Source organism: Rhincodon typus, chromosome 22 (genome assembly GCF_021869965.1).
Source record: "Rhincodon typus isolate 14 chromosome 22, sRhiTyp1.1, whole genome shotgun sequence".
In the NCBI taxonomy this organism is placed as follows: Eukaryota; Metazoa; Chordata; class Chondrichthyes; order Orectolobiformes; family Rhincodontidae; genus Rhincodon; species Rhincodon typus.
Window position 1 is genome coordinate 11,127,053 of NC_063353.1, and position 13,427 is coordinate 11,140,479.

General features: G+C 38.9%; 1 protein-coding gene across 1 annotated transcript in view; it reads right to left on the reverse strand.

The window, feature by feature from the left end:
- Window positions 1-11,423, reverse strand: part of ptpro (protein tyrosine phosphatase receptor type O) — a 160,337-nt gene extending 148,914 nt beyond the window's left edge. The window contains exon 1 of the mRNA XM_020510969.2: window positions 11,349-11,423. Within this exon, the coding sequence (XP_020366558.1) occupies window positions 11,349-11,423 (75 nt within the window). The remainder of the gene's footprint in view (window positions 1-11,348) is intronic.
- Window positions 11,424-13,427: the final 2,004 nt, after the last annotated feature.

Below are 13,427 nucleotides of genomic sequence, written 5' to 3' on the forward strand. Positions count from 1 at the left end.
GATGGAGTACAATGTTGATAAGTGTGAGGTCATCCATTTTGGTAGGAATAACAGCAAAATGGACTATGTTTTAAATGGTAAAAAACTGCAGCACGCTGCTATGCAGAGGGACTTGGGTGTCCTTGTGCATGAATCACTGAAGGTGGGATTGCAGGTGCAGCAGGTAATTAAAAAGGCAAATGGAATTTTATCTGCCATTGCTCGAGTGATGGAGTTTAAAAACAGGGAGGCTATGCTGCAGCTGTATAGAGTCCTGGTGAGGCCACACCTGGAGTACTGTGTGCAGTTTTGGTGTCCTTGCTTGAGAAGAGATATACTAGCACTGGAGGGGGTGCAGAGGAGATTCACTCGGTTGATTCCAGAGTTGAGAGGGTTGGATTATGAGGAAAGACTGAGTAGACTGGGATTATACTCATTGGAATTCAGAAGAATGCGGGAAGATCGTACAGAAACATATAAGATTATGAAGGGAATAGATAAGGTAGAGGCAGGAAGGTTGTTTCCGCTAGCAGGTGAAACTAGGACTAGACGGCATCACCTCAAAATAAAGGGAAGCAAATGTAGGACTGAGATCAGGAGGAACTTCTTCACCCAAAGGGTTGTGAATCTGTGGAATTCCCTGCCCAGTGAAGTGTTTGAAGCTACCTCGCTGAATGTTTTTAAGGCAAGGCTAGATAAATTTTTGAACAGTAAAGGAATTAAGGGTTATGGTGAGTGGGTGGGTAAGTGGAGCTGAGTCTCAAAAATATCAGCCATGATCTTATTAAATGGTGGGGCAGGCTCGACGGCCAGGTGGCCTACTCCTGCTCCTAGTTCTTATGTTCTTATGTTCTTACCTGGTCATAATGGACAAGACCAATCTTTCTCTCCTAGCACTTTCTGGGAGCAATAATTGTGCAACACACCATTCTCCTCCAACACCCAACCACAGACCTCAAAAAAAAAAATGGATCAGGTCCACATCAGGAACACTTTCAGCTGCAAGCAACATAATCCACAGAAAGTTTTGGAGTAACATTGAATGCACCTTTTCCTGAGACACAGAATCTTTAAGCCCACTATATGGTTATATCCTTGAGCAGGAGGAATGCTAAATGCGCCTGCAAGAAAATGACCATAGGCGTGAAAATAGTTTTCACTAATTCCCACAGGATGGACAACATCAATAAGTGACACAAAGCCAGCACTGCATTTGGAAAACAAACAGGAGGATACCAAAAAAAAAAATCAACAATGGTGATCCTGTAGTATAGTTAAATCTCATCTTTGCGTTATTACATTGAGCCAGTTTCTTGTATAAGGTAACAGTTCCAAAGGAGTGAATGTTCATGTTAAAGTGACTGATGATGCCACACAGTCTTTTGATAGAAATGGTGAGTTCTGCATGAGTACCCAAAGGGAGCAGATGTATTCTATACAGGTCCCAAGGGTCCTTGGCGATTGTGCCCAGCAAGTTATTATAAACTGTATCTACTGCTATTATTGAATACACTACCTTGTTATGATGACAAATGTCTCTTCTGTTTGGATCCATGTATCCTCTGCCAATAATAATGAGATAGGCCCTAGACTCAGCATAGAGAGGGGAGGATTGGTGGCAGCAAACTAGAATACCGCGTGTTAGTGGCACTGTTTCCATAAACCCGACACCTTTGGCTTTTAATTTTGAAGGTTATACTAGTTTCAATTCAATTTCTTAATATTGCAGGCACAATTTAGGATGTATAACTCTCGTTATGAGATATAATCAGGTCTCAGGGTCATAAAGCTTTGTATTAATGCCTTAGTCAAGCCCTATAAACATTTAATTTGTGCACCTATACAAACACCAGCCCTGCTCAGTGAAGTGTGACTAAATTGCAGAAGAAAATATAATGGATTTTGTTTTGCTTCTTTGGGCTTAGTCTTGATGTGGCAAAAGTCAGTTCAAAAATGTGAAAGCCATTCAGTATTCAATGGAATATTTTGAACTTGCCACATATGTCAAGGGTGATTTTCTCATTGCTGGTGACAGAGAGAGCGACAGCGAGAGATGCTCTCGCACAGATGCGGATACAAAATCGCACCCCAAGCCCCTGCTCCTTTGCAATGGATACTATCCACCATTTATGAAGTTATTGATGGCACACCCCCCGTTTGTTCCCACATATTCTGAAGAAAGATTTGTTTAATCAGATTGTTTACTTCTTGCTTTGTATAAGCAAAATTGTTTTTGTGTTTACTAAAGCTTCCGGGTATAGTTTGATTTACACTGGTGAAAGTAAAATCAAACCTTTGAAAACATAAGTAGAACAAGTATGGTCCCCTACACTTATGTAAATTGTAATATAAATCAGTGAGGAATCCTCATCATATAAAGCCAATGTGTATTTGACATTTACTTAAATCCCAGAATATTTTTCACTGCTCGGTACTGTTACACACCACCGATGTTAATATGAAATGATTGGACGCAGTCCAGAGAAGGTTCAGTAGGTTGATTCTCGGTATGGAGGGATTTTCTTATGAGAAGAGGTTGAATAGATTCAGCTTGTACTCGCTGGAGTTTCAAAAAGTGAAGAAAGACCTAATTGAAACACAAGATTCTTTGGCGACTTGACAGGAAATGTTGGTTCCCCTTGTGGGAAAATCTCGGACCTGAGGGGCATAATTTCAGAGTTAGAAGTCACCCATTTGATACAGAGATGAGGAGGAATTTCTTCTCTCACTGGACAGTGAATCTGTGGAATTCTTTACTGCTGAAGGCTATCAAGGCTAGATCATCACGTGTATTCAAGGCTGAGTAGGCAAATTAAAATCAGGAATGGGATCAAGACTAATGCATTAAGGCAAGAAAGTGAAGCTGAGGATTATTAGATCACCATTGAACGGTGGAGCTAGTCTGACGGCCAAATGGTCTACTTCTGCTCCTGCATCCTATGATCCTACAATGAACTAAAGCCACTTCAACACAAAATACTGATCTTAAATAAGAACCAGATGAACAAATAACAGTAGTAGCCATAAGGCCTAAAGGTCCATAGATTCGCTATCTCGATTAAAAAAAGCAGTCTACTGACCGAATCAATGCTTCAGTCAGGAGAACTCAGTAAACTGTAGTCTTGCTTCATGTTTCCCTTTTCAAAAATGGGAGTGAATTTGGGATTGGTTCAAGTATTCAAGCATCTGTTGCAGGAACCAACTCCTTTCTTTTTATGTTGGAGACAGCAGATCCCATTATTCTCAATGGACGATCATTAGGCAGCAAAGGCACTGGATTAATAAACTGTACAGGTTACCAAACTAAAGCTTTCATAACCTTCCCCTTGCTTACGCTGGCTTGGAGCATTGTCTTCATTGTGGCAATGACTTAGTCCTCCATTCAAACTGTCCCACTGTAATCACTGTACTCTTTGTGGCAGCCATCATTGAACTACCCCATGGTAACAACTTGTAGTTTTTTTTTTATACAATTGGCATGTAAATTCCCTGTAGCTTTTATCAAGTTTAATCAGAATGTTTGCTTCCTTTTGAACCAACCCGTTCAGATATGTTTATTACTAACCTCTGGAGCAGATGGGACTTTAATTCAGGCCTCCTAGACCATAGGTAGGGACACTGCCGTGAGGGTACCACTATGAAATTGGACACAAAACTGGGAAATGCTAAAGAGGTGGAGTGATATGAAAGTCAAATTAATCAGAAAACAAGGTGAACCGATGTACTCCAGCCTGCTATAGCCCTGGCCATGTCCAACTTCATTGAAATTAGCCTTTTGTATTATTTCCATCACATCTTTATCCATTCATTCACTCCAAATAGATTCTCTTACACACAGCAGGATTTAGTCAACCTTATGTAATGTGTCTGCAAACCATGTACAATAACATTAGTGTCATTTAGCATTGTGATATTGTCTACTTGAAATCTTCTGGAGCTAAGACAATCTAACATTCTAGTGTATGCAATTTAACCAAAAAGGACAATTCAAATGTGTACAATGTTGATAATTTGTCATCCTATTGTACTTACAACAGCTACAAATTGCACTAACAGTACAAAAGATTTTGGCATTTGTTGACCTTAATGCTAGTTCCTCTGTATAGCATAAATTGGAAAATGTTCCCTTTCTCTTTCTTTATATAAATCTTTAGGTCAAGGCCTACCTTCACTCTTTCACTGTTCAGTGTTAACATTCTTATCATTCCTTTGATCCCCAGCTTATTTCTTTGGTTTTACTACAACATGCTTCTCCACATTGTTTTTCTTCCAGCTGGTGCATGGAATTAATGCTGTTAGTTTTTTTTGTGTATATCGGAGGGAACAAGCACCTTGCTTCAGACTTTTACTTCATTTTCCTCCTAACCAACTCAACCTCAATGCATAAGCACACATTCCAACACTTTTAGCCAATTGTTGCCAGTGGTTGTCACTGATTTTGATCAATTGAAAGTTTTGTCAGATTTTAATCCTCACAACTGGTTGCTGTACCATTTAAAATTCAGGACTCTCATTTTCCTAAACGTATGTTTTTCGATGAGCTTGAGAGCATGTCCGGGTTACATCCCCGAGTTTGCATTAGGATCTCCCAACCTGTTGCGTATCTTCATGCAAACAATAGTGGCATGATAATACACGCTCTCTTGTCATCTCTGTTTACCTAGAGATTGTCTATCCACTTACCAGGATATTAATAGGGATGCTATTCTGAATCTCTTCCAATCTCACTCAATGTTCAGCCCACTCGGAAATAACTTTTTCATTTTCTGCTGATCTGACAAGAATGGCTTTGCTTAACTTAATTGAAAAACTGAAAACCTTGAAAATTTAGAGCACAGAAGGTGGCCATTTGGTCCATCATGTCTCTGGCAGCTGAAAAAAGCTATCCAGTTTAATCCTATCTACTGGCCATGTTACATTAAAAATGTATGCCTACAAATATTTTAAAATGAGATGAGGATTTTGGCTTCCACCACTCCTTCAGGCAGTGAATTCCAGAAACCAACACTTCTCAACTCCACTCTAATCTATCTGCCATTATTCGGAATTTATTACCCCTCTGTCACCTATATTGATCTCTCTACTAAAGGAAATGGATCCTTCCTATCCACCTTACCTAGGCCACCTCATAATTATATGTATCCCAATTAAATCTCTCCGCAGCCTCATCTATTCCAAACAAAAAGAACAATCTCACCTATAGCATACCAGTCATTCCCTAAAGCTAAAATTCTCAATTTCTGGCAACATCCCTATTAATATCCTATTGTTCCCTCTGGTGTAACTATAACATCACTGTAATGTGGTGACCACAACAGTAGGGAATATCGTAACTCCATCCTCATATTTTAAGCACCTCTAACATAACTTCCCTGCTCTTTCTCTATACCCTGGTTAATGAAGCAAACATACTGCATGCCTTCTTAGCTACCTGCACTACTTGTCCTGCTATCTTCAGCAATCCACAGATATTCATTCATAGGTCCCTCTGTTCCTCTACATTTCTCACAATCTTATCATCTGTATGGTCAACTGCCTTTACTGATATTCCCTAATTTCACTACTCCAGATGGAATTTCATTTGCTACATTTCTGCATACCCGATGATTTCATTAATATATTCCTGATGCCTAAAGTTTTCTTCCTCCTGGTCAATTATAATGACCAATTTTAGTATCATATGCACACTCATTAAACATCATTTTAAATCTTTGATGTGGATCAAGAAAAGCAAGGGACCCAGTGCTTTACCCAATGGAATTCAACTACGAACAATCTTCCACTCACAACAAACATGCTTCAGCCATTACCCTTTGCTTCCTGCCACAGTCAGTTTTGGATCTAACTTGGAACTTGGCAATTGCCCAGTGTGCCATGTGACACCTTGTCTAAGGCTCCGAGAAAATGTTTGTGTATTTTTAAATACACAAAATACATTCCGCCATTGTTTTCTCCACTCATGTGCTTTACCACAATATTTACAAGCCATGATTTATGGTTCTCCATCTAGATCTGGGTTTTATTTCATATTACATGCAATAACATCTCTTCTGTTTCATTCATTGATCAAGGATTTTTTTTAAAACTGCCTTTTGAAGATACTTCTCCTCATTAATCTGACTCACAAATCCTGCAAGGGATACATACGCAGAAATATAGCCTTTTTGGCAAATCTTTGAAGATTAAATTTGAAACCCTATATCAAACTTCTTCTGCATATATTAATTTTGGCTGTGGAATATTATTTAAATTTACATGTTAAAACCTCCTCTGTACTGTATATCTATATTATGTCCTCATCAAATACTTGTAGTAATTAACTGACAATTTTTCAGGTTTTTCATCATTGTAAGGCCAAAGTTCATTGTGAGCAATGTTTTATTTTATTTTGCAACATTTTCATTCATTGCACTTCTGAAATTCAAATAAATTATTTGAATTGTGATATGGGCAACAGTTTGTAGACTATTTCAGCCACTATTAAAAGCCATCTGGACTGTCTCTCAAGCTTCAGTCAAAATTCCTCTGATGCTTCTCAGAAAACATGAAGGTAGATTGTGGATTTCACAGTCTGGGCAATAAATGTGGTAGGAAAGTTGATTACACTTCTACAAAATGCAGTATTGGGTAGAGAAAAGGGAGAGGATCAATTCAGTTTGACAACTCCACACATATTTTTACAAGTTTCATCACAAGGCTTCATTTTTCCAGTTGCCCCAAGCAGTCAAACTATCTTTTCTCTCAAATATTCCTATAATAACTTAGAAAACAAAATCTTCAAGAGTGCTGTATGAAGGGTGTAATGTTATGAAAAATATCCAATATAATCACTTCTACAGTTTGAATTTTAAAATAGCAGTAGATGGGTTTGATCATTTTTGAGAGAGTTAAAAAAAAACTAACCAGGTCAGACAGTGCTTCTGGAACAGTGATCTAGTCCTGCCAATTGTTTTTACTCTGGTTTACAATTGTTGGGATAAACATTGAAGGTCATTAACTTGTTTTAGCTTCAGGATCATAGAGGATTGATTTTAGTATTAAATGCTTTTAGGCAGTTTTAAAGGACACTTGACTGACATCAGAAGCAAACTTAATTTTCACCCCAGGAAATCAGAATAGGCAGCCCAGGGAAAAATATGCACCTCTATAGAAAAGTTTAGCTTGTGAAACATCCAAACATATAGGCTATATATTTCCGTTATTAGAAGCTGAGAAAGTCTAAACTCTCAGCTTTATGAGCACTTATGCCAGAAAATTTCACAAGAAAGAACCTCAAGAGTTCATAATCTAGTCTAGTGGGATGGACAAAAGTGCTGTAGACAAAACCTGACCCACAAAGTTTACAAGTGAATCCAATCTGACTACTAAATAGCTCAATGGAATATTGATTAACCACTGCATGTAAGTTTTTCACAGTCTATTTCTAAAGTATTTTTTCCTAATTAAATTTGCAGAGTGACTTGAATCACATTATATCAAGAATAAAGCTTATCAATCAATGTACCATAAATGAGAGTACTGGAGAACACAAAGTATTTAAATCAGCATACATTTCAATCTCAGATGAGATACTGAAAGAAAAAAAAATGATATACTTGAAAGTTTGAAATATACAATGCTCCCTTCAATCCAGTTAAAACTAGTTTAAATGAAGCAAATTTTTCTAGACTTCCAATCATCATGCTTGATGGGTCAAATGTTTGTACTTTCACAGAAAGTGTTCTGCATTTTTGTTTTTGGAGGAATAATCTGATGCTTATATGACATCATATTCTTAAAATTGAACAAAATATTTTAGTTTCTAATATAGAATCCACAAACTTCTAGCAAAGATTAGAAAAATACTCTGTACCCCCACCCTTACAGGTTCAGGAGAAACTCCCAGACAAGGTAATTGATTCTGAATCAATTAGCAGGCAAGACCACTAACATCAGCAGCCCCTCAATCTTTACAGCTGGATCAATAGTTGGTGTGAAGAAATTGAAGGTTGGAGAGGTATTCACACAACAGTTTGATCTTTGTCAATCAAGGCTGAGGATGAACAGAAAAGCCAGATTTCTGACTGCAGCCATTTTTTGAGAAATCTAGGCTAAATGCATTCTAAAACAGTACTGTGTGAGTCAAATGCATACATCTTGGATTCAGGATGAAGTCCATATGATATGCCAAATGGCTTCTTTGCACAATGGAGACGTGTCAAATATGATCTTTAAAAGTAATTAACTAAATGACTTTTACACTATATATTTTTATTATTCTGCATCTTTTATCGTATTTTTGTTAGTCTACATCTTTTTTCATATTTCTTCAATTAATTTGATAAGGTGCATCAGGGAAATGCCATTCAGCTCACCAAAAATACAGCAAAATACTGATGCTGGAAATATGAAATAAAAACAGAAAGTGCTTGAGAAACTCAAAGGTCTGGCAGCATCTGTGGTGAGAAAAACAGAGATGACAATTTGATCCAATACAACTCTTCTTCAGAGCTGAAAGGAGTTAGAAATTGATGTTTTTTAATATTGTAGACAGAACAGGAGGAGGAATGGGTGGAACGGATTGTAATGGTGCTCAGAACCAAAGACAAAGGGCCTGCTAAAAAGTGGTGATGAGATGATTGAAAGCTACGAAGGTGCAAAAAGGAAATAAGCCAAACATAATATGCATGTGTGTGTACATGTGTGCTGATGATGTGCTGGCTCTTTAATCTTCAGCAGTGTGCTTTTCTTAATTTCATGTTGACTGCCTCTAAAGTGAAGTGGGAAATGCCTCAGTGTAAGGAGATGGGACAATCTGAGCATTGCAACATTTATCATTGGGCAGCAGTGTGGGAAGGAAGTGCTAAAGGTAAGGAGATGAGGTCATGTGTTACCTAAAGCAGCATTTAGCACAAAGGAAAATGAAACACCAGTTGCTAGGATACAGCTTAATTTCATAAGATATACAATTAAGTTCATTACTCACTGGAAAATTACAGAAATTAATTCTTATTGTTTCATTGGATTGATGGGGTGTAATTTTGTTCTGACCTGCCTCTTTACTGAAAAGCAGCTCATTATTTAAATGGTGCAAATAAAGATTGTACAAAATTATACAGCGGCTCACTAAGGCCACATTACATGACACCACATTTGGAGCCAAATCTTAAGTGCAATTTAATTACAATCAGAAAGATGTGTTTAAATGTAAAGCACCAATACCCTTAAGGAGTAGAAGAGAAATTAAAACAGCAAATGATTTTAAAAGTGAGAAAATCCCCAGTATCGTGCATCTGAATCCATCAGTACCAAGGAGTTGCACCTTAATCAAGTAAATTTCTAATGAAGCTGCAGCTATCTTGGGTTGGAATCTCAAAATCTTGCCACATAAAACTGCTTTAATTCCCTCACCTGTAATGTTCTCTTTAAATCCAAACAAACCAACGTGTCACATTCATTTTTCCTTTGTGAAGCACTAGGCCATTTTGCCAACATTAAAAGATGCACACAAATGTAATTGTTAGATTGGATGGTACAAGATTCCAGTCAATACCATATTAAACTAATGGGGTCTTTATTGGAACAAAAGACAACAGATCATTGTATATATGAATTCAAATATAATCATTCAAGTAAGGTTAGAGGTGGCCAATTCTATCATGGTGATGATATTTAGTAAGGCATGCAATAAACAGTCTCTATTCAATGAGGTTGTATCTTTCTGAAGTACAATTTTGATCATTTTACTCTACTGCTATCAGAAATTTTTGGAGTTGCCAGTTTAAGTTTGTCAAATGTACAGATTTTCTGAATAGGTGAGGTAGATGCACTTAAATGATACACACCCACGATCTATTCCAGTTTAAGAGACTGATCAGACCATTATATGACAGTACCTCTAAAAAAAGTGGCTCTTACGCATCTCCATCAATGATTCATAATTCAAAGCAAAATTCATTTCAGTTTTGAATCAGAAACTGTTGTATTTTTTCAATATTCAACATGCACCATTTCATACTGAAAAACACACAGTCCCACTCCTACGGAAGGAGCATTCACATGTAGTTGAACAGGTCGACAGTCAGCCTGCTTCTGATACTTTCCGGGTATTTCCCCTAGGCTAAAAAGAGTGTGTGGAGATGTAAAATAAATCTATCTTGAAAAGATTAGCAATTCTCCATCTCAACCAGGCAATATCCGAGGGAACATCATTATTACTTGATCAGAGGCAACAAGAACGAGCCATGTACGTTCCTGAAAACTGATTAACCAAGCTTTGTGAGACTATGTAAGCTCCTACTAGTGCACCCGGGAGAAAGAGGAGCGCATTATGTTTGGAGACTTTGTTGTACACGGTCAGAATGTAACCCATTGAAGCTTTGAGCGACATCATCTGCTTATTGCCAATGGTCCACAAATCCCAAGACCTGGACTTGTACAAATTAACCATGGCAGATTCTTCCTACTGTCTATCATAATATCAGTTGCTGGAATAGATTTATCCACACGCTACACAGGGACACGTGTGCCCTGAGATACAAAAGTGTACGTGCGCATTGTAACATATAGTGTCTGCGTGTGAAATGTGTGCTTGTACAGATATATATTCACAACTGCGCCCATCTTTAAAAAGTTTATATCTCGCAACGACTTCTCTTTTCCAGATAAGTAATTTCTTTCCGTTGGGACGTCGTTGATTTTTTTTGCCTGTCTATTCTTGGATGGCTGCTATCAAATCTATCCATTTATAGATTAGCCACAAGTCGCTAACAATTTCCGATCAGCTCTTACAACCACGGAAGTAATAACTACAGAAATGACTACGATAGGACTTTTCAAAGGCACAGTATAGCCTTGGGGAGTAGGGCTATTTAAACTCACGCAAAGGAGAAAGGTCAGCTCTGCTATCGGCTCATCCCATTTATTCAAGGAAGCATTCATTTCGCTAAATTCCCCAGAATGGAAGCACACTTGATTATAAATCGACCCGAACTGTTATTTTTCTCCCCGCAAATTAACAATGAGAGGCAAGTTCGTAATGAGCAGCTTCTCTTCGCAAAAGAAACCAAAATTGTTCCGTCATTTTATAGCATTTCGGTAAAGTGGTTAATCCAAACAGACATTTAAGCAAGAGGTGTAAATGGGGCGCAAGAAACCTGGAATATAGCCGTCTTGGGGAAAATATGATTTCATTTTGCTGGGAAAGCAGATTACGCCTGGGCGACCCTTTTATTTCCCCCAGTCCGTTGTGACATTGATGGTGAAAGCGCACAAGAGCTATACAAGGCACACAGTGTCGAGGTAATCACACCAATTTCAGACCGGTTTGTCTGTGTAAAATAACCGCCCTCGGGTTAAACCCTCTCAGTTTGAGGCTACATTCCACTCACCCTTACGGCGAAAAGGAAACAAGCAATAACAAGCACCATTGAGCAGACAGCTCCTCTTTGCAGATCCCAATGCATTTAATAGAGATGGCGAGATCTAGCAGGAGGTTAGGTTGCTGACACAGACAATGGCGCTTTCCTGCAGCATCAGATCATTTGCACTGTCTCCCGCTCACTCTGCATCCCGTAGACTGGATCCCGATGGTGTTCCTCCCTCACGTTTACTATCACGACTATGGCTTGTGGCTACACCACTGCAAAGATGTGTTCTCGACCCTGCCTACAACACGCATTCATTCGAGAGATTGATTCCCTCCGTCCTGTGCTCCTCCATCAGTGTTGCATTTAATCAATGGGCACGGAATATCGGCCGCACAAACAGCTCATTCTCTTCCTCTAACCCCGCCTCTCTCTCTCTCTTTTCTCTCGCCTTCAGGGAACCTTTGGCTCCAGCCTATAACCACCTCCCTCAAACCCCCAAGAGCTTTCAGTTCCTCCCCATTAACGGATCCTTCCATCATTTTATCTAGAACAAGAAATAACTGAAAGAAAAATAAAATTGCAATCCACAAGGGAGTCTGGTGATAGTCAGAATATTTCCCCTGCTTTACTGGCAGAACGTTCATGACCATTTTTCAAGAAGCCTCTCTCATTTATTTTAAATTTTGGAATCATTCAAATCAGCATCATTCAATTAATAACACAGGCTTTTCCAACACCAAACTGAACAAAGCTTACAGGAGCAGGGTTTGTAAGTATGTCCAAAAAAATTCCCGATGTTAAATCCTTGTCTCTAGAGTCAGCACCTCTAGGTATTCTTCCTTCATGACTGTTTCTAAATAGCTAATAAAGCAGTTTTCAATTAACACTCAAATAATTAGATCTTTCTATGAATTTAAGAGGGGTTAGGTGACAATAGATGTGAGCCACTATTAGGTAGGATTAGAAATATCCCTGTTATTTCCTCACTTGGTTAATAAAAGTTCCTTATTTTCACCAAATTAATAACCACAGTTCCAGTCTGTTATCTGTCTGTGCAAAATATTTGTTCAAACATTCATACATTTGTTATAATTAATCAAACCTATCACATTCATATGGTTACTCAACTCTGGTTCATTTACTAATAAGCACATAATTAAGTAGTACTTAATGAAATTCTAATTTAAATTAGATGTTCAGCTCAAAGATTTTATAAAATATGCAATCTCATTGCTAAATAGCAACTGTGACCATGGGTTTTTTTTTTAAGTTGTTCAGGGCTGTGAGTGTTACTAGCTGGGCTGTTCCTAGTTGCCCTTGAGAAGGTGGTAATGAGCTGCCTTCTTGAACCACTACAGCTGTAAATTGACCCACAAGCCCTGAGGGAGGGAATTCCAGGATTTTGACCCATTGTCTGTGAAGGAACAGCAATATATTTTCAAGTCAGGATGGCGAGTGGCTTGGAGGGGAAGTTGTAGGTGGTGGTGTTCCCATGTATCTGCTGCCCCTGACCTTTGCGATGGAAGTGGTTGTGTGTTGTCTAAGGAACCTTGGTAAATTTCTGCAGTATATCGTGTAGCTAGTACACACTGCTGCTAATGACCGTTGGTGGTGAAGGGAGTGGATACTTGTGGATGCAGTGCCAAGTATTTGTTTGCTTCATCCTGGATGATGTCAAGCTTCTTGAGTGTTGTTGGAGCTGCAGTCGTAGTGGCTCAGTGGTTAGCACTGCTGCCTTGCAATCCAGGGATCCAGGTTCGATTCCACCCTTGGGTAACAGTCTGTGTGGAGTTTGCACATTCTCCCCACGTCTGTGTGGGTTTTCTCCCACCGTCCAAAGACATGCAGGCTAGGTGGATTGGCTATGCTAAATTGCCCCCTAGTGTTCATGGGTGTGTGGATTAGGTGGGTTATAGGGGGATGGGTCTGGGTGGGAAGCTCTGCGGCTTGTGGTTCAAGTGTGAACTTGTTGGGCCGAAGGGCCTGTTTCCACACTGTAGGGATTTTATGAGGATTCATCTGGGCAAGTGGGGAGTATTGCATCACTCTCCTGACTTGTGCCTTGCAGATGGAGGCCAGGCTTTGAGGAGTCAGGAGGTG